We start from the raw sequence: 22,956 nt of genomic DNA on the forward strand, positions 1-22,956 counted from the left end.
TCATTCACCCCGTCCCACCCTAACCAGGTCAAAATATATTCTCACAGTGAAGTAACTCAAAGTAATCCAACAACAAGAGGCACTAGTAACCAGACACTATACGAAATGAGTGGTCCTTCGGAGTTGAAAGGGGCTCATGCGTTTGACTGGGCAAAACCTGAAATCAAACATTAACGTAAATTATGCCGGTGAACCCGTAGAACTCGCACAAGAAACTTTGTGTTTCAACTCTAGACTATAAATTGGTGCAGGAAATAAACAACTTCAAAGGAAGGGGGAGGGAGAGGGGCAAAGGTTAGAGAGTGTGTTTGTGGCCATCTGTTTGTGAGAGTGTATGCAATGCATGTGTCACACACAGTCCAAACTCCGCTAACGTTACAGGAAACCCATTTTTCACCATTGTGTGTCTTTTTTTTAATTTAAAATACTGCCTCAAAGTACTCATTTAAATCCCCCCTGAACAGAACACTCATGGGTTTATCTTATTCTTAGTAATGCAGTAAGCAATGCTTTGTCTCAACTTCAGGAGTTTGTTATAGCTGAACAGAGAGAAAAGGGAGGGAGATAGGGAAAGAGAAAGAAGGGAGAGAGGGAAAGAGAAAGAAGGGAGAATGGACGGGAGGGGTAGAGCACAGGGCAACACGTTGTGCACCGAGTCCATAACTTGCATAGTGCCTTTCACTCGGGGGGTATATTTATCTTTAAGACAGTAACTCAGGCCTCCAAAAGCCAGCTACGTCCACATTGCTCCGCCAGAGCGACCTCGCTGAGATGATTAAAATAGACAGCAGGAAAAAAAGTTGGTTGGAGACACGGTTATAAATAACTTAATTTAATAATGAATGAGGAAAATAGCTGGAAAGCTACCCAGTTATCTAGGTATGAGAACAACTTGCACCAAGCCACCTTCCTAACCTCATCAAGCACCCACCCACCCTCCCTGAAACCCATGCCTTGTCCAGGGCCTATTACTGAATGAATGCTTTGATTTATTACACCTAAACTGCTATGACATGGACGGGAGGCGACAGTGGCCTGCCCACGTTGGGCATAAGCACTCCAAACAGAGATTGCGATATTGGAAAGGCGTCGTCCTTGTGTGCAGGGGCAACAGTGAGAGCCTTGGTACTGGAGTACAGTGTCTTCCAATGTCATCCGTGGAGATCAAATTTAAAAGTTTTGTCTTGACAAAACCAATGTTTCTGGCCTTTAAGCTGCATTCCTGAATGACAACTCAAAACAGTAGCTATGGATTTTACATATCTGTTTTTCTTTTTTCCCCATTTTGTGAAGTGACCCAGATCTCCTGTCGGAGGCTAGAGTCGGAGTCTCGGATAGGTTGCGCTGTAAGCAGGGCGGAACCTTCCACAATCCAATTTAGAGCTTTGGTTGAGGTGGAGAGAGAGGGAGTGGAGAGAGCCACGGGTTATGGTAACCAGTATTCATCCGTGTCTCAACCACCCTCAGATGGGGAAATCCTGACCAATCAACAGGTGTCCTAAAACTTGAAATAAAGTTACTAGGTAGAGTTATTAGAGCAAAACTGTAAGGCTCATTTAGCCAAGACAACATATTTCCCTCTTTCTCACTCTTACATGGACTGAACGATTATGAGATTTATAATTGGCTGAGTCGTAGAGTGAAACTTCAGAGACCTTGGTTCACATTGCAGGTGTTATGAAAGGTTACCTGTTATGTTGCTGTTGTACTGATAATGTCAACCTACAGAAGCAATAAATTGCTTGTTTGGAAACTTTCTTGTAATGGGCCAATTAAGTAATTATATCGTAACTGCATTACGCGGCTTAGCAATTGACGGATAATTGAATCCTTTAATTCAATGCTTGGGCAGAACAAGAATGAGCTCCTTTCCAAAACAAGTTATTTAAATATCTAAAAGGGTAAACACCTGGGTGTTCATGCCAGAAAAACGTGTCTTGTTTCTCCTATCCAAAACATTCATTTCCATTTTGTTGCCTTCAACAAACCACCAAGTTTCACGATTATTTCCCCCCTGAAGGTCTCTGAAATACTTCAAACAACATGTTTCCCCATCAAGCCTTCATATTCAGTTTCTTAATTCTTCATATTCAGTTTCTTAAATTCTTACTTGATGCCCACTGCAACGATCTAGATGCCACTGTTATTACATAACAGCAATTTGCCGCTCTATTACAACAGGTCCAGAATCCTAATCACTTCAACAAAATGAATTCAATTGCCCTTCATTTGTAATGTGCTGGAATTCCGACGGTACAAAACGTTCTCTGTGGCTGCTTGCTGCATTGTAGCAACTCTGACATGCGGTGCATCCTCCTAGACCAACCTTGCTCATATTCCATAGCAACAGCACCACCATGCACATATACGCATACGAGATGGGCAGGATCCGAGTCCTGCGATCACTCAGCTGTGCCCGGATGTCTTTATTCCCACAATTGTTTTGCAGCGAGTGGTGTTCAGGACAATGGTGGGAAAGGGAGCGGTAGTCGATGGTGGTCTCAGAAGAACCCATGCGGAGGAATCCACCAATGCATGTCCAAAGTCTGCATGAAATTGCCTCTGGGGTGTGCTAAACCTTTGTTTGAGACCACCTGGACCTTCATAACACCAGAGCTACTTGAGGTGTCTCAACAACACAAAATCTCATGCAGATTACTTCGGGAAAAAAAAAAAACCTCATAAACGGTCCACTTGTATCACTTCCTGTAGCCAAAGAAACACACGGCTGAGGCTACAGACTCAACCGCCTTGCGCGATCATCTCTGAACCGCAGAACTTCTCATCAAAGTGTCATATTTAGTTAAAAATGAATCCTACAAACTGCTTCTGATGAAAGCATGTAAATACGAGGAATGTTTTTATCGTCAACCTACGCCACTACGTTCACTTCCGATGAAACGTAAGCATTGTTACTGAAGGTCTTCCCCCTGATTCATTCATCCGCCTCTTCCATCCCTCGTTGTGACGTCATTACTGTAATACTGTGTTTTTTTCCCCTGCAACTATGACAGCACGCGCTTTTGTTGTTGTTCGTTGGTTCGGGAGAGGATGAGCAGTGATATCACCACTCATGCAAGGGCAACATGCACTAAAACAAGCAAATGCTATGCTATCAAGTCAGACAGCACAAGTGCTTTAAGGTGAAGTCAGTTTCATCACCGAAACATCATTTAAATAAGAAAATATGAGGTATCAAAACAAGTAATAGTTTACACAAATGAGGTTTAGGCTGCAATTCCTCTGACACTGTAAATGCTGCTTGAACAGAGAACAGCAACAACAATCCCCTTAGATTTAAAAAAAAGTTATCTGGGCCGTAAGATCTGTGGCTCAACAACACTGTCAGCATAACAGACATAACGCATCTCAGTATCATTCATCCTCACATTCAACAGGTGCAAAAGAGGAGGGGGGGGGGGGGGGGGGGGCAGGTTGTTACTGGGAAACCCACTGTCCCTCTGTCAAGACTGTATTGATTGAACGGATAAACTTACAAATTATGTAGTGAAGTTTGAGATCAGTTAAACCACCCACTTACAGCAAGCACAATTACATTTCACCTTAAAAAGCATTTTAGGTGTGTGTGTGTGTGTGTGTGTGTTCTGTTTACGATGCGTGCAGAGACAGAGAAACAGAGGTGACACTAACTTCTTGTGGGCTTCCGTAGCAGGTGTGACTGGGGTACGAAGCGACTCTGATCTGGGTTGCCAATCCAGGTTTCGGTCGGCAAATTTGCGACCATTCTGTTAGAAGGCTGCGGCTTCTCCTCCACTGACGAAGTGATCACCATCGGAAACGCTTATGTGGGGTCGTGGTATCCCAGGAATCGAGTCAATCAAGTTTATAGGTGTGTGGATCCCGATAAATTACTTTGGAGAGAGTTGTGGACACATCAAGTATCAAGTAATCCTTGCCAAATAAATCTTCAGAAGTTCTTCGATCCAGCACTGTACATCCAACAGCAATAAAACTCAAGTTTGAACCGTAAAAGGCAGGTATACATAGGGATCTCACTTGGGTTTACCACAAAATATTCTTCAATTACTAATGAAATCCTGAAGCGACAGAGACAGAAGGAGCTGATGAACGAAAAGGCACCATTAACTTGTTTCCAAACAGATTCACTTCTGTCAATACTATTCCCTTTATTACTATGTTTCTCTAAGGCAATGACTTGGGTTTCAGGCAACAATGCTCACTTGAGACGTAAAAATATATTTACTTAAACTATGTATTTGCTATATAATTTATATATATATATATTTCTCTGCTCTTTCTATTAAGATATATATATATTTATATTTGTATATATTCTTCTCTGCTCTATGTTGATATTATTTGGTTACAAAAGGTATCTACTTTCACAGCTACAGTTGTTTCACAAGTCCCATTAGAATAGGAAAAAAAGTTTCTCTGTAGTTCAAGAAAAAAAAAAAAAAGTATGTTTCAATGGTAGACAGGTGAAAACCTTGTTGGGCCAGGACCCCCACTTAAATTTTCCAGTCAGGATGATTCGGCAGCTGACAAGGGAACCAGAGCTAAACCTGGAAGTGTTGGTAGGCTGGGGGTAGGGGGTGGGGGGTCTCAATTTCCAACACCATTTACCCCATCACTCCCACTTAAAAATAGCAGTGGCTTCTTATATTCCGTTTAGGTTACCTACAGTGAACTAATCAGTCACAATAAAGCAGGTAGGTGACAACAAACGTAAAACATTGGCCGATTTCCTCTCCTTCAACAGGAAAACCAGTTGGTTAATCTTAGTCAGATAATACAATTCAAGAGGGGAAGCTGAACGCCAGAAAAATAACAGATATTTATATACTGTATATTATGTATTTATAAAACCTAAACGTTGATTTAGTCTTCCCTACTAGACACACAGCAACAAAAATGCACCCTTCCCCCTTTCACGGAACTAACGCTAGCAAAGTCCGCAGATGTCAAATGGTGACCTTATGTGCTGGCAGGTCGAAGGAGGGGGGTGAAAGGGGGCACGAAGCTCAAAACAGCATAAAGCTCGTGAATAATGTTGAAGGAAGAGGAAACAAACACGTGCATGCAAAGACCACACAAAGTAACGAAGCAAAGTGCGGAGGTGCGACCGATGTCACAGGCACAACATTAACGGCTGCTTTAAAAAAAAAAAATCTTGATGTCTTTCGTGAGAGCTTTCCCCAAATCTCAGCGACACGAATGAAGACAATTCCTAATGACGAAGCTCACGATCAAAGCCAACGTTTGTTTTCTTCGTAACAGGTCTTCAAAACAATAACAAAAATTAACCCTGTTGTTTCAGCTTAACCAAAAGCTGTATTATGTAGACGCAGTGCTCTTGAATATCATGGGAAATCCACACGGTCAACGGGTCCCCAGGTTTCCTTTAGCGAGAAAGTAATGACAGCTCACTTCACAACAACAATGCAAGTAACTGTCCTTATTCCCGTTAATGCATTCCCCAACAATAACACGATCGGCCACAGTTCATAAAACAAGCGTTATCTTGCGTAGTCAGATTTGTACCTCAAGATTTCTTCACGGAGCCGAGCTACTTAATGTCGAGATCAACAAAAACTACAATGATTTTTTTCTGTGTTGTTACTTCCATCCTGCCTGATCGTCTGAAGCTTCCGCGTAGGGCTCCGTTGCCAGTCGCTGTCCTCTTGTGTGTCTACTTGACTTCGCGAGCACTACAGTCCCCCTGTTTTAGCTTTTCACTCTTAAGAATCTTCCCGCAAGAATTTTGTCCGAGAATATTTCCGTCTCGGGCTGGTTTAAGTCATATTCGCCCCTTTCCGTTATTACTCCCTGTTGACTAGCCTCTCTGTCCGGCTCCGGATCCACACCCTGCAATGAGGATTGTTCCAACAGCTATTGAAGCGCGGGGGGTGGAAAGGGGGACATCTGAGATATGCTCCTGACAGGAGCTCGGTTGACGCAGCTCTTCGCGCATAAATGTTTTAACACCCAAAGAAGCGGAGCTACTGGGAGAGTCATGGAACAGCTAAAGGGAAGATGACGCACACTTTTATCAAACACATTTCCCAAATTGTTCTATGCAAGACACAAGTGGTTGATCAGGTCAACCCAAACACATATTTTGGCTTCCCCCTTACCCTACGTAGTTGCGCCAACAAGCCGGTTCTCTCCATTTATAGTTACTCCGCAGATATAATTATACTGTACCACACATACACACATATATTTAGATAGATAGATAGATAGATATATCGAGAGTGGCCACCCTTAAATGCAGATCGAAGAGAAAAAAGATCCACTGACTATAATGCAATTTGTTTGGTGAATGATGCAGGGAACCTTAGATTATAAGATCACTTTCTGATATCTGATGGATTCAGTCAGGCGTGATAGCACCAATTCTCATCTGATTCATATTCTGTTCGTTTTACAATAGGTGTATGCTAAATAACTGTTTTAAAAGATTGCAAGTGTATATTCTAAGTCTCTGCACATGGATCTTAAAAACATTGTTTAATATGTTCTGAAGTGATGGTTTAATTTAATCAAGTGCCCTTAAAGTTTATTGCAACTTTTCTGTGCTAAAGCGCGCACACAGACCTTCTTATTCGCCGAGTTCTCCTTCTCCTACTCCCTCCCCCCCTCCTCCCCCTAAAGCGCGTTCACCAACATCTCATTCTCCACCCCCTAGTGCGCGTTCGTAGGTTCTGTTGCTATCCGACGCCACGGCAGCTTGTGCGCTATTGGTCAGACGAGGTCCTCTCCATTGCTTGAATTGGTCAAGTGCGGTATGTGGGCGGAGACAGATGAAGCGGCTGCCCTGTCCCCCTAGCTCCTTGTTGTCTCCGAACGCAGCGTAGAGGCAGAATGATGTGCACGCGGAAATGGCAAAAGACTTCAGGTAGATTGATAGGGGAGGGGATAAAACAACAACGGAAGCAAATAAATAAATAAAAATATACAAAAGCAGAAGAGGGCATACCCTTATCAAACGAAGGTTTGTTCTGCAATACAGACTCGGTCACCGAGTACACTGAAACTTTTCACTGTCAACTTAGTTTTCACAACGTAACGATATGCTTTAAGCACAAAATTAGATCAAGATTAAATGCATGTCACATGCGTGACTGTACAATCACAAGATAAAACGTGCAGTATCGAACTTTCAACTTGAACTAGGCTTTTATGCAATAGCATGACTGCAGATGTAGGCCTGCATAGTATATTGGTAAAGGAATATATTCACCATTGCTTTGCCGAATAGCCCCTATAGATGAACTACATCCTAGGGGTTTAGAAATGTTCTATGTAACCGCCCAAAACCAGAGGTCAATAAATCAGACTTTGGAATTGCATATGCAATACTCAAGACAAGTTGTTAAAGCAACCAAAATGAATCTGAAGTGTTAATAAACCACAGTTGTATTAACCCAGAAATGTATTACATCATGGCACCCCCTGGAGTGAACTGTGATGCAGCTATACATTAGACAGAACTTTTCATCAACACATAAAGTTTAAATCACCTTTTTTTTTTTTTTAATTTAACTTAACGTAAACATATCCTTGTCTCGAGCTATCCGAGTATCAAGGATAGTTAGGTAATAATCTGGCACTCGTCTTTTGGAATGTCCGAGAATAATTCGTGTTGACATGCGTGGAGCACCGGCAGCATTGCCTGCTCATGAAAACTGCGTGTTCATAGCAGTATTCAACTTGGTCTTCATCTATTTACCCCCATGAAAGTGTAGCAACTTGAGAAATAGGAGAAGTACAAAACGAGGTTAACCATGCCGTCATTCATCCACGGTAGCCAATTTCTGTGCGTGTCCCCCCCAGACTGAAAAAAAAATCATAATGGCTCTACCCCATTTAAAGCTTGTTTGGTGGACAACGACTGATTAGCATTTGCTATGAAATATTTCGCAGCATTTACGTCGAGAAATGATACACACTGAACCCGTCTTACGTATTTCTGTGCTTTATAGGTCAAAGTTCATTCTACATTGATAGAAGTTTAGTGAGGAGGGGGATGGTCACACCCGATTCGCAGTGCATGGGTTTCAGGCTGAGCATAGGAAACAAACACTCATGTAACACTTAACTGATATATAAAATCACACCCACCTCTGACCTCTAAAGACACTACAGAATTTCACAAATCTTGCTTAAATTACTGAAGAGTTTTATATCCATAATTATTGTGTTTAAAGGCTCGTACATGACGAGAAGCTCTGGCTCACGCACTGAATTCGAAATAATTAGATTAATTTTATTAAAATCAAATTAACTTTGTTGAACTACTAGGTTTAACATTTTAAAGTTCTCACTCTCTTTCAAAGCCAAACTACAGCGCGCATCCCTGTTACAGAGGTATTGCAGCTCTTATGTCTCTGCACGATTTAGATTTTATACATACAAATGTACAGATAAATGTTTAAATGTATATGTGAACTGACTCTCGAGAGGGAATGTGACTCGGTTCCAATAAATCACGTTTGCAAAGCTCCCAGACACCCGAGATTAAAAACGCAAGGCGAAGATTCCGGGACTCACGTGCCTTGCAGCAAAATTCCACCCGGCAACTACACACTGTACCATGGTAACAGCCCTGCCATTGGTCCCGGGTGCGTTTTGAAATGACCAATGGGAGGGCCGGCAGCGGGTGATGCGTGTTGCTAGGTAAACATGATGCAGTGGGAAGATACGGTAGTCGAACTCCACTGAAGAAGCTAGCGAGCGCAAAAGGAACGGCGGGGTAACACAGCAGCGAATTACAATTACACTGCGGGGAGGTTGCCGGGGTTGTGTTTCAGCTCTGCAAAAACTGGATTTTTTTTAAAGTGAACACGGTGGAGCTAGATATCTCTCCGTTCGCCCACATCTATGCAAGGAGAAAAAATATTTCCCCCTAAAAGCAGACCATGCATCGGGTTTTATTAAGGGCAAATCATACGCTTTCCTCTGCTGTATTTCCAGCCTCCTTATCTACAGGCAGAAAGTCCAAATATATAGCATAGCTCACTGTTCTCTGCCGGAACCCCTCCTGTTTACAACTATATAAGGTTACATGGCGTGCTTTGAGCCCTCGCCCCCAAAATATCAAAAATAGACAACTAAACTGTTATCTCCCCACCAACTCATTCTTTACTGGTAGACCAGATGTGGAATGACAACATGCAGAACACGAACTTAACTTAGCAAACAGGTGGACAGTTCAGCAAAAGGTCAAGTTTTCCCAAACATATACTTCTCAACACGGTCAGCAGGGGACTCGTTAATTTTCACTGTCTCACTTGGTAACAGCCTGAAATAGGAGGGAACCGGCATCCAGGTTAAGACAGCAATGAAAAAAATCTAACCTTAAAAAGAATTATGAACAAAAGTATGATTTCCCAAGTGAAAAGAAAACCTCCATAACTTTAATAACTAATTTGCCCAGTACTCAATTGTTTAACCCTCCAGAGCCTGTATCTTGGGTTAATGCTTATTAAATACTCCAACATCTATCTACTTTTTCAGGTGGCAGATAATGTTGTAAACAATATAAGGGTCCATTAAACACATATGCTGTAACATGTTCCAGGAGCCACACCTACTAACCACGTGCCACCCAGAAAAGATCAGTTGTATTTCTCGGCAGAGGCTATATATTGTCTGGCAATGTTTGAAGTTACATGTGACAAAAATGGACCAATGTTGCTAGTGCCATGGAAGTTCTGCCAAGAAACTCAAGCGCTGGACGAGTCAAGTTTAACCTGACACAAGTTTGAGGTTTCATCCAAGAATAGGCAGCAGGGGCGTCCCAAGAAAGGACAGTGGATATGGACCTTCAGGGGAGCTAATGTACAAGGCATGTCAATGGCACACACAAACAGGCACTTGTCCAGTGGCATGATCCACTCACCAGTGAGGAAAATACATATGGACTCTGCTAAGGTGGAGGACATAAATGGCCACCCTTTATAAGAGTGTTTATGTGAGACGATGATTACTATAAAAAAAAACTTCTTTGCAAAAGTTTTCACTGACAGTTACAGACTGGCCCTCACAAACTGCTCAGTGATATTGAAAGGGGCAGGAAAACAATGTTCTGTGATCTGACAGAAGTGTTGAGTGAAGTGGCAAGTTACTGCCAGGGTCACCACCACACCACAGATTAACCGTCATCGCAAGCTTCACTGGGTCAAACACACACAAATCTTTATATGCCACTAAATGTAGGAGTATGTGAATCTTATAGTCGGGAATGCAGGCGTGTGCGTACGGTTGTATGAGAAAGAGCTTGCGCATCAGCCCACACGTGCCAGTGTGCTTATGCCTGACCCTTTCATGGACAGAGACACAGGAGAATCCCCACTGTTAATCCCTGATGAGGCTTTCCCTCCTCGTCCCAACACACCCCACCACCCCCAGTGTGACCCTTCACCTGAAAAGTACACATCTTCTCCATGAGACAATGAGACAGACAGCATAGGAGTGTGTAGGGTCTCTGCTGGCATCGTTACAGCATCTGAGAAACTGGTACTGCAAGTGGTGTTGCCACTTACCTGATTATTTACCTTCCCCACAGACCCTTTCCATTACACACACACACACACACACACACACACACACACACACACACACACACACACACGTTGCAGTTTCAAACACTTGGCCATACCATGGCACTGTCCACAATAGAGGGATTAAGGTTTATTCAGGGGTCAGGAGAAGTGCGAGATCAGGTGACTGTGTTGGGACTGTTCCCACCAAGTGACAATTGGGCAAGTCCAGGCAATGAAGTAGCAGCTGAAGTTCTTCCTAAAGAGCAATGTAACAGTAACAGTGCAAAGTACGGCACACAATCATACATGCAACACTTATACCTCCACGTCTCTCTTCCTCTCTCTAGACATATCGAAGTGAGAGAGCACATTTGCAGCACTCTCTCCATATACAGAATATATCTCTTTACAGCAGTTATAAATGTATATACTGTGTGTAATTGATATTTATGTATGTATTCCCTCACTGTTTCACGTTTCTATATGCCTAACAAACAACACAATCACAGCAGAGGCAGTAAGAGTGGATTTAATGAGCACGGCACTAGATTACCAGGGTGTGACGTGGGCCAAAGGTTGTGATAATTGAAGACTGTGTGGTTGTCTCTTTCTCTGCTGCCCCCAGTGGTCAAACAAGTGAACTACATGAAGCCAAAGTGCAGGAGCATGAGGAGAGCTGGCAACTGGATCAAACTAACTATGAGCCAGGGTGTTTGAGGTACACTGTAAGTTAGCAGCTCTGGTCTGGATGCCAATATAGGTATTTGAGGAAGAAGATCTGACCCTGAGCTAAATAACCGGAAATTAAATACAATGATAAACTTTTCCCCATCACCTTTGAGGTCTGAGGTGGGGGATACTTTCGAAGTCATAACTTTTACATCACTACTGCCTTCACCTATTTCACATTGCCATGAGGGAAATTAAAGAGAGAATGCTAACAACACCGGAAGAACGGTCCTGTTGCTCTGAATGAGTTTGGGATCAGGCATGAAAAAAAAGAAGCCATTACTGAGGCATTTCCATCACGAGAGTAACATGACCACTAGGGTAATTGCAGAACAAGCAGATCTATGTAAAATACACAGAGTGACATTCATTTCACAATATGCTTTTTCAGGGCTTCTTTAAACTATTTTCAAACATGGTAAGTGGAATATTTCCAACAGGCAACACGTTCCCCTCTACCACAAGAATGCTGGAATACTGAGATTCTGAATGACACCTGTTGAAACAGAGTTTCAGTATGCCTTTACTTTTTAAATATGATGAATCAAGGTATAAAACAAACAAATTCCCACTGCACAAATTAGGGGTGCAGTCCGCGACCCCCCCCCCCCCCCTTTACATATAACTTACACACATTTTTCCATTGTTCAGTTCATTGCTTATTGGATGCATTTGGTATTGATCTGCATTTTATTAATTGGAGGCACAGGAGTTAAACAGGCTGAGGTAGATAAATGATAAGAGAGGAGAGAGGAGAGAGTGGTGGTCGTGGTGGTGGTCAGAAAAGTGTTGTGGAGTAATGGTCATATACAAACCTGGTCAATAGTAGTTACACATCATCACGCTGAGCGGATAATTACCCTGTAGATCAAGACCAAGGCTTTTTGCCCTTGCAATGGAAAAGAAAAGAAAAACTACATCTACATACATTGCAGTTGTCAATTATTGGACTCTAAGGTAAGTGCCCACTAAAGAACAGTGAATGCAGAATAACCACATACATTAATAATACATCAAGTATAACTTTAATTTACCATTTCAAATGCTATGCCAAAGATTATCTCTGATTAATCTATATATTTTTTTACATGACATACACAGCAGTGATGTGGAACATGCAATGCAGGAGATGATGATTAAAGTGTTTCTAGTAAATTGGGCAACTTTCACCAACAAAGTCAAGGTCAGTAGAGTAGAGGCAATTTGACAGTATGACAACACTGGATCAGTCTGAGGAACGATTCTGGAGAATGTCCTGAAACTGACAATGATGTTGGATGGACCCCGAGATCTGGTCTGTATAACATCAGTGAGGCTACTGAACAGTTCTTGTGAGCCCTAATATGCAAGCTACTGAAACCCAGGGAAAGGTCCTCTCTCAGAATTAAGATGCCCATTAGCATCCCCACCACCAAACATGGCGGCAGCAGCACCAACTGACAGTCGCACAGTTGCCTCCCAGGACTTTCCCCATCTTTCAGCGACACCCTTTCCTCCGATTTTGCTACAAACTCAGCGCTTCTCTCCTCGTCACTCAAGTGTCGTCAGAGTCTGTTCTCCTTCTCTTTTCCTCAGTCACTCTTACCTTACCTATTCCTCCTATACTGTGCATACGATGTGATTAAGCTTCTGTTAAGCCAGCCATAATCTCCAGGAGCTCTGGCTATTTAATTCTTGCTGTGCCAGCTTAGAGCTGCCATGGAAGCTGGCAAGGGTAGTGCGCAGGCATGCAGGTCCACATACAGGCGCGGTTTGGCTACTGCACCCGACAACGCATCAGATCAGACGAAACTTCCCTCATAGACCAGAGGGCCTCAAACACACACACGTGCGCACACGCACACACACATTGCAGAATCATTAATACAACATTGTAATTGTCTTCAAGATATTGTGTTATATATTGAGACATAGCTAAGTTACAGGGGTGTCTAGAAGGCAGGAGAACGAAGGCGCAGATACAGATGAGTGGAATGTCCGCCTGTGCACATGCAAACACACACACATACATACAAGCACCGGCATCCGAGCAGAAAGACAGACAAGCAAGCTAATGAATTCATTTGACTGACACTTATAATCCAAAGCCACTTACAATTTGTGGAACCCATTTATGCAGTAAGGGTTTATCTAGGGCAATCCGGGTAAAGTGCTGGGCGTTGCCTGTGGGGTAAGCCAGCCGGCAGGGGGGGGTCAACCCCCCCAATCCACCCCACCATCCACCATCATTACCAACATCCTACAACACTACCCCACCCCCATACCCTTGAGGCCAAGGATTTCCAACTAGAGGCTTCTTGGAGTTCCTCGGCAGAGACTCTTCCACCAAACTATTTGGTTGGCATGTCCAGCCCCTGTCCCTCTCTGACCCCAAGATCAGCCTAATCAAGGGATCTACTGCCATCTACTCCAAAACAAGGGTTACTGTAGAAGACCAAGGGTTACTGTAGAAGACCCGGGTTACTGTAGAAGACCCGGGTTACTGTAGAAGACCCGGGTTACTGTAGAAGACCCGGGTTACTGTAGAAGACACGGGTTACTGTAGAAGACCCGGGTTTACTGTAGAAGACCCCGAGAGTGATCGCCTCCAGACCAAGGGTTACTGTAGAAGACCACAGGTTCCTGTAGAAGACCACGGGTTCCTGTAGCGGTAGTTACCCTAAGCGTGATTCTGAGCAGCCGTCAGTCTTTTGCAGATCTCCCCCGGCTTTGCGCCTTTTCTAGGGGCCTGGTTCCGATTCTGGTTCTGGCACAAACATGGCCGTCTGCCTTGCCTGGCCTCTCCCCTCCGCTTCTCTCCTCTCCTCTCTGTGCTTCTCCTCTCTTCCCCCAGAGCTGACCCACTTTAAGCTCCCTGTGAGGAGAGTGTGACCCAGCACTGTCCCCAATACAGATCCTATAGAGCGCCACACTGTTCCCATACAGCCCTTCAGCGCGATAAAAGCTCACGGCTGTTCCTACAGCTGCTCAACACCATGGCTACATCATGCCACACTGCCACAGTTACCAAGGCCCTTCCCAGACTGTTGCTACGGGTCACTGGTGTTCCCCCAATACCATACACACAATATGTCCAAAGTACTCTGCGAGACCTCAACTTCCTATACACACGTTTTACATGCGACTGAGTGAATATCTAAAAAAATGCATAATGACAAGAGAATTGTTAAATTACGCCAAATGATCGTTTTAGCTGTTTCTATGCCTTTTGAAGTCACTGAAGTTGTAACATGAACCTTCATTTCAGTCCTTTCTTGTCTCTCTGTTCTGCTCACGCCATCTTGAATCTCACAGCTGCCAGTCTTCCTAATGGACACAACATGCAAACCGGTGTAGAATAGAATCGAATGCCACAGCTAGACTTTATTTATAAAAAAGTTGCAAAGAATAGAGAAAGTATAGTAAATTGGGGTGCAGACAGAGAGAAAGACAGACAGAACAGACAGAACAGGACAGACAGAAACAGACAGAAACAGACAAATGTGTGGCGAATGCTGCTATCATGCATCAGCGCTTAAGTTCTGAGTTCATGAACAATTGCATTCACCAAACTAAAGTCTAGTCTGCTACCACTCTGACCAACAACATGCAGTGTTTCCAACCTCCTTTAGGGTGACCTTTTCATGGGACACAGTGCACAGGGAGCATTCAGGCTTGGCCGGGCTGAGCTCCAACAAGCAAACCAAGTGAAGGACCATCTATCAACATGAAAAAAAAAAAAAACCTGCATTACTAAAGGCACGGCCTGGTTGAACTCAATTCAGCTGGCTACTGCTAACCAAATACAACTCGGAATCCGACTTAAGAATCCCGAGACACTGCTTCTCTAGCAGGCACGCCACGGATCACAGAGAGCGGAGGCTAGCAGGTTAGCAGCACGTAGCCACAGACAGACAGCTCAGATTAGGGCAAAGGTCACCAGTCAAACAGATCAGGGCTGCGACAAATACAGACAGAACCTCAGGCTTACAAACTCTGTTACGAACCCCAAAACAATCCTGGAGACCAGTAGGAAACATGCCTGTTCTGATGAAGCCCACCCTGAATAGGACATTGAGAGATACCATCTTAAGAAATATAGATTAAAGGTGAAGTCTGTTTCGTGCCCTCTTTTTCAAATTCATCGCTCCTCATTGCCCTCTACTTCAGGAGCACAAACTTTAAAAAAAAAAACCGAATGATGGACTGGACTGCATCTTCGATGAGCAGATCCTTCCATTGCAGGTTTGTGTCAATGCTTCCTTCAGTGAAGAAGTAGGATTTCAGAAATCTTCTGCCAACAACACACACACACAATCACACTCTTATCTTGACATTTCATCTGGTCTTTTTCCTCCCGTCCTCCTTCCCTCTCCTTGTGTACCTCCTTCCATTAATCCCTCTCCTCCTTACTCAATCTTTCTCTATCCTACATTGTCTTCCTTTTCTCTTCCCTCATCCACAGACTATTCCTTGTCTACTCTCTCTCTCTCCCTCCATGTTCCATGTTCCACTCTCTCTCTCTCCCCAACTCTCTCTCCCCAACTCTCTCTCTCCCTCTCTCTCTCTCGCTCTCTCTCTCCCTCTCTCTCCCTCTCTCTCTCCCTCTCTCTCCCTCTCTCTCCCTCTCTCTCCCTCTCCCTCCCTCCCTCTCTCTCTCTCTCTCTCCCTCTCTCTCTCCCTCTCTCTATGCTGTGTTAAGCAGGTCAACGGGCAGGGCTGCTGAGAGGACGAAAAGCAGCACCAAGGAGAGCAACCATTCACTGCACACACACACACACACACACACACACTCGAACTACACACACTACACACAAGTGTACTGTACTCTCCTGCACATAGCCCTATGAACTCATACCCTCAAACCATACATTTCCTCTTCCCAAATGCCATGGGAATTAGCTCACAATGCAGGTGACAATATGCAATGAAAAGAGCCATATATATAACTCTGCTGTGCCTTTCTCTCCATCCGTCTCCTTTTCATGCACTTTGACACAAGAGCCACAAAGCATCCACACATACACCCAGGCCAGTATACTGTCATCACTACCCACATGAGATGATCATCATGTATACAAATAGAAACAGCTGATATGCAGTCCAACATACAGTATTAGCTGTTGCATGCGTACGCACACACACAAGCACACTAGGGGTGAACACACACACACACACGCACACACGCACACTTAGGGTGCACACACACACACACACACACACCCACACTAACGGTGTGCGCGCACACACACACACAAACGCACACTTAGGGTGCACACACACACACACACCCACACTAACGGTGCGCGCGCACACACACACACACACACAAGCACACTAGGGGTGAAAACACACACACACACACACGCACACACACACACACACACGCACACTTAGGGTGCACACACACACACACACCGACACTAACGGGGATACTTTGAGATATAATTGCTCAAGTATAAAATCATATTGAGGTGGTAGCTAGTACCATGTCTACAGTAATGATTCACCTACAATAAACAATGTAAAGGTGGATTCAGGGAAAACCACATAATTGGCCGGACACAGTAGGATAGTTACGTTACCTAGCGTTAGCAGCTAGGTAGGAGTTGTGCTGTCAGGTGTCATATCAATAAGAAACTAAATCTAATGTTAAGTTTTAGGTTTTAGATTTATTTTTTTTTGCCTAGAATAGTCAAGACAGTCTGGGTCTGTTAGGATTTTTAATTGCTGGATGATTCATGTTGACAGGTTGAACTACTTGTTAAATCACGTCGACGTGACTAGCATCATAACTGGGTCCATTTTTTATTGTTAGTATTGACTACATTTCCCAGCCTGCTTTGTTTGGAGACGGGGTGAAGCAGGTGTTGGAGACGGGGTGAAGCAGGTGTTGGAGACGGGGTGAAGCAGGTGTTGGAGACGGGGTGAAGCAGGTGTTGGAGACGGGGTGAGGCAGGTGTTGGAGACGGGGTGAGGCAGGTGTTGGAGACGGGGTGAAGCGGGTGTTGGAGACGGGGTGAAGCGGGTGTTTGGAGACGGGGTGAAGCGGGTGTTTGGAGACGGGGTGAAGCGGGTGTTTGGAGACGGGGTGAAGCGGGTGTTTGGAGACGGGGTGAAGCGGGTGTTGGGAGACGGGGTGAAGCAGGTGTTGGAGACGGGGTGAAGCAGGTGTTTGGAGACGGGGTGAAGCAGGAGTTGTAGTGAGTTGAGAGCACAGAAGTTGATGTGTTTTGGATGGTGCTGGAGAAGTAAAGCGTTTCAGTTCAGATCTGTCCGTCTGTCGGAAATTATTGCCGACACCAGCTAACAACCGCCCTCCTGAGGATCAAGTTTTACACTAACTCTTGCCGACACCAGCTAACAACCGCCCTCCTGAGGATCAAGTTTTACACTAACTCTTGCCCACACCAGCTAACAACCGCCCTCCTGGGGATCAAGTTTTACACTAACTCTTGCCCACACCAGCTAACAACCGCCCTCCTGGGGATCAAGTTTTACACTAACTCTTGCCCACACCAGCTAACAACCGCCCTCCTGGGGATCAAGTTTTACACTAACTCTTGCGCACATTTAGTTTTCAGGTCGAGCCCTTGGTGAACAAGAGGAAGAATGGTGACAGCAGAAATCAACAGTTTGGAAGTTCTTTGTGATAAAATAAATCTACAGAAATGATGAGCTGCGGATAGATTGCTCAAGGATGGCTCAAGGATGGCTCAAAAATAGCGTCCATCACTAGGCCTCAGGAACACTTGGGGGGGGGGGGGGGGCTATGCTGGGCCACTGTCCTTCTGTCCACCAAAAATATTTGACCAGCATTCCTGCTTTCACGAACATCCGAATTACTGACCGAGGAGGGCAGGGGATGGACACAGAGAAATTACTCCCAAAAGCCCGAGCAACCAACCCAAGTATGGCAAGGCAGAGCATAGGCCTAGTCCAGAAGACTGTTTTCAGTGCAGTTACATGACTGGTGAGTAGCAAATAGAAAGGGGTGGTGGGAGGGGGGGGTAAGGCAGGCAGAGGTGTTGCCTTAGAGACAGGTTTCTGTGCGGTCATGAGGAGACGAGATGATGCATGCTTTGTGTGTGTGTGAGCGTGGCCACCTGTGCCCATGCATCTCCACACTCTGTGCTCACTCCATGCCTTATTCAGAAGCTCAACACACCTTATTGAATTAGGCCAGCCCACATCCCTCTCCCTCTTCCTCACTGACTGACTACCCAGTAAAGAAGGAGCCTATGTGAGCGTGCATCAGTGTGTGTGTGTGTGTGTGTGTGTGTGTGTGTGTGCTTTTCATTACCAATTTATAAGATACTCCGAGGACTGAAAGAAAACTGCATTAAGAAAGGCCTAGGCAGCAGCTTAGGGCAAGTTAGAGTAAAAGAAAGGACCTGTCTGGTTCCAGACTGGGGGCCGGCAGATCTCGCTCTAGTCTGAGACCTGGAGTGGGAGCAGTCATGCTTGTGACTACTGCCTGGCTGTCCGTGACCATCAACCCCAGGCCATGGAGGGACACACACCAGAGGAACCAAAGGAGAGGTCATCCATCTGAGTGCTGCAGGAAAGCAGTTGAGTTGGGCCACGATCTTGACTGACAACCCTTATTCTGTGCACTGTCATTTCCCCCGGCCTGCTGGACACAGGGAGAACGGCTGGGAGAGCAAAGTGGTAACACTGTCACGGGTTATGGGTGTAACTGAAGAAAAAAAAAAAAAAAACAGGGACTGAAATCGGCCAGGGACTGTTGAACTGTACACCGCCGTTATACGCCTAGACATTCAAAATAAAGGCTTCTCAACAGATATGCCCAAACAATCTAAAGGCTATTGGTTTATCCTCATCATGCTTAGAGAAAGGCCATCCAAATCACAGATTTCTGATCCAGTGGTGGTATAAAGGTGTGCTTGGCTGAACAAAAGTAATATTTTGTGTTGAATCACAGTGGCGAGGCACATCAAAGCTCATTGCTCATACAGAATAGTTTTAAACATTTGCCAAACTTAGCATTACTTCAAATACCAGAGTATAAAGAGTAAGCTTGGACCTTACACCGTCCATCTGAGACAAGCTAGCAGTCCTTAAATAGCCAGCCAGCCCCCCCTCCCCTCCCTATGCAAAATGACACTCAGAGTATAGAGAGGGGAGTGGGGGTTTTAGGTGTAAGAGTACCACACTAGACACTGATGAACCTTCAGTTAACCACCAGTGACTGCCCTGTCCTTCCTATCCTATTCAATCTGGAAGATATGAAGTAATAAACCTGGTTCTTTAGAATTTTACCATTTACGAGAATCATTCCTTAGAACACACATAGACAAACTGCACACAAATCAACAGAAAATATAACCTACTCGGTACCTAACTTACCAAGTGTTTGAGTGCTTATCCTAAAATAACTTGGGATTGGATATTTAAGAGGAGGTCACTCTAATTCATCATACTGGCAGACGCAGTTATACCAAATCTGAGAGATCTCACAGGCCAAGTCAGTAGCATGGACGGGCGGGCACCTGTTTGCTTAGGAAAAAGAAGTGCTCCATCAGCCTAAGGGCTGGTCCCATTATGTGCCACAGCCCTCCATGTTCAAGGCGACAGCCCTCCATGTTCAAGGCCACGTCCAAATCAATGCCCCCTCACATGGGCCGAGAGGGTGATCCCAATAGAGCCAGGACAGTCACATGGGCTCAAACTGATGGGAGAGGAGAGGGGATGACATTGAGTGGTTACCGGGCGGGGTGGGGGGTCACATGAGGCAAGACATGCTAAAATTTGTACGAGGAGTAAAATTTGTGCGTCATTGGCAGCCCAAATGGGTGAAGAGACACATACAATAATAATAATTCATTTTATTTTTAACGCACTTTTCATTCCAAGGAATCTCAGAGTGCCTATACCATACCATAAAATGTTGTTTATCTCCCCAGGCACTTGTGGCTTTTCCCTGGCCTTAGACGGCACTTGCACTGAGGCCTGGGAAGGCGTACTGTTGAGCCTCTGTTGGCTGTGGGCAGTGTGCATCCCTGGCGATGGGCGAGACGCTGCCTTCGTTGTAAATCACGCTCACTAGTGTGTGGAAGTCAGGGTAGGTGGGACAATATGAACTTGTGAGCGAGTGGGTGTTTCCCTTTTCCACTCCCTAAGCCATCAAACTCAGACGTAAATCAATACATGAATGGAGGAAGGCCCCCTCGAGTGGTCTCTCTCTCTCCCTCTCGGTCTCTCTCGGTCTCTCTCTCTCTCTCTGCAAAAGACAAACACGGCAGGCTGCAATTCTGTCTGGGCTCAGTCAACATTGCGTTCCACCAAAGTGGCAAAAAAGAGGTACCCACCTCAATCTGATCAGACTCTCTACTAGACAATTTAAGAGGGGAGAAATGGAATTTTACATTCAGCCATGTAACACGCGCACACATTCACACGAACACGCAAAGACGCATGTATGTATGTATGCACACAAGCATATCCAAAACTAGGTGCTCATGTGAAATACATAAATGAATGTGGCACACATTTGTTTTCATACAAGCTCACTTCAACATAAAGCCAATGCTGCACCAGACCTGTAGGCTTGAGAATGGGTGAAGTCCATTTTCACACACACACACACACACACACACACACACACACACACACACACACACACACACACACACACACACACACACACACACACAACTTCATCTGATGCAGAAAGTGACAGACACTTTTTCACACACATTGCAGTAACATCCCACACTTTAAGGCTAGGCCCAACAACTTCACACTGTTTTTTCTCTCCATCTTGTCAAGGCTTGGTACAATGAACTTAGTCAGTCCGTTCACAACTGTGTCACTCTGCTACCGATACCAAATGAAATCTTCAACAGTGGTCCACTTGCTCCAAAAAAATGAGAAGCGTCCAAAAGAGAGGGCTGGACGGACTGGAAAAAAAAAAAGAATCTAGTCGTAAGTTCATGACTGTTCTGTAACAAACAAGCAGTCTTGTTACTGCACAACACTACAAGCCTATAAGGCAGCTCACTAATGCTGTTAAGTGAAAGGAACAGTGAATTGTGTGATGGATGCTAAAGCCTTTCCTACATCAAGATTGACTTACGTTTGGAGGACTTGCATTTTGAATGTAGATCCAAGTATTGGTCATAATCAGTGACAGTGAATCAATTTTTAAAAGGATTTGCCATTTAGCTTAGGTGTGCGTTGTGATAAAAAAAAAATGACTGATAACTACAATGACTCAGTACTTCAGAGATGATGTAAATGACTGCATCAAGCCAGCACAAAATTAGTGTATGGCCACATGAATTCTTCTCTCGAATGAACATAAGTAAATAAATCGAAGGAATTTATTCAAACATGCATGAAATGAATCCCTCTGAAGGGTACTGTGGGGGTTACTTGCGCTGCAGTGGGGAGAGAGAAGGAGAAGGCTACGTGGAAAAGCAATAGGAGGAAAGTGTATCCATTTTGAACCGGCATTTCTACTTCAGCACCACCACAGCGAAAGCCTTGCACATAACGCTACATGGAAATGAAGGGTGTAGACACCGCAAGATACACCACCTAATACCCATTCGACGATGGATACAGAACAAGATCACATTTACGAATGTTGTATTTTCACCAGTCATTATCGACACAGAAATTGAGATTTGATCAGAATCGGTGGACTTTTCCCCAGCCACACGCGTGTGCACATATGAACATTGACAGGGGGGGGGGGGGGGGGATCTGTAACGTCACCCAACATACCGAGCTGCATTACAACGAGAGCATATTTAAATATCTATAAATGCTTCGGTTTTCTTCTCTCCTGGATCAGCAGACGCAATACCCGTCAGTGATTTGGATGCATTACCTTTGCTATTGCCTTGAATTCCAAATGCACCCAACTGGCTACGATGCATGGTTTTTAGGCATTATGTTCAAAAGATTTGCATGCCATGCAACACCGCAGTTTTGCAATAATGTAACAGCCACTTATGGTCTAATTCGTATCAAACGCAGCTATTTGCTGATTACACTGCAACAACTGCGATTCGAGGATTGTAAGCCACAGACTGAAGACATCGAAGAAGAAATCCTGGATATGTGTTTAATCTTCCACAGCCCACATCGAACATGATCATGGATACATGGTTGCCTCTGCTAGTTAACGAATTCAAAATATCACGCAGCCTAATCAAGATCTGATTTGATAAGGAGACGCTAACGTTAGTTTCTACAGAATCGTTATAAATCGGGATGACATTGTCAGGAAATGACACACAATTACTATACATTATAACCAACCTGCTTGTGAAATCCCCGCATTTGGGAGCACTAGTTTCCATCACTGCAAATTACATCCTTTGACAACCGGTGTATCATTGAGAGCCATTACAGTAAAGATAACAGTAGATGAACTGTTAAGTGTAACATATTTAAATGTACCACTCTCTTGTGCATGACTCGCTTAGTACCAAACCGCAAGCTCATTTTCCCCATCCATGTGCCCTCCTCCCTATCTCAGTCCCCGGCACTGACGGCCTATACGCTGGACATAGAGCTTGCTGCTGGAACACCGCGTCTTGATGCTTGAGGGATAACGTTATACAGAGGATAAAACATAAAACTAGGGGTCTTGGCAGACATATATTTCTGAAGATAGAACTACTGAACATTCCTTATCAACAACTACTGAGAGTGAACAAGATAAAAACAATCATAAAACCAC

At 44.4% G+C, this 22,956-nt stretch overlaps 1 protein-coding gene across 2 annotated transcripts in view; it reads right to left on the reverse strand.

The window, feature by feature from the left end:
- The window catches only part of dyrk1b (dual-specificity tyrosine-(Y)-phosphorylation regulated kinase 1B), a 39,227-nt gene that overhangs the window by 15,583 nt on the left and 688 nt on the right, over positions 1-22,956 (reverse strand). Inside the window, exon 1 of one of the 2 annotated variants that reach the window (XM_080858495.1) lies at positions 3,652-6,084. The exons of the other annotated variant lie outside the window; for it this stretch is intronic. Within the exon in view, the coding sequence (XP_080714621.1) occupies positions 3,652-3,793 (142 nt within the window). The 5' untranslated portion in view covers positions 3,794-6,084. Of the gene's footprint in view, positions 1-3,651; positions 6,085-22,956 lie in introns of those variants that run through there. 2 annotated transcript variants of the gene reach the window in all.

This window comes from Sprattus sprattus, assembly GCF_963457725.1.
Source record: "Sprattus sprattus genome assembly, chromosome: 19".
In the NCBI taxonomy this organism is placed as follows: domain Eukaryota; kingdom Metazoa; phylum Chordata; class Actinopteri; order Clupeiformes; family Clupeidae; genus Sprattus; species Sprattus sprattus.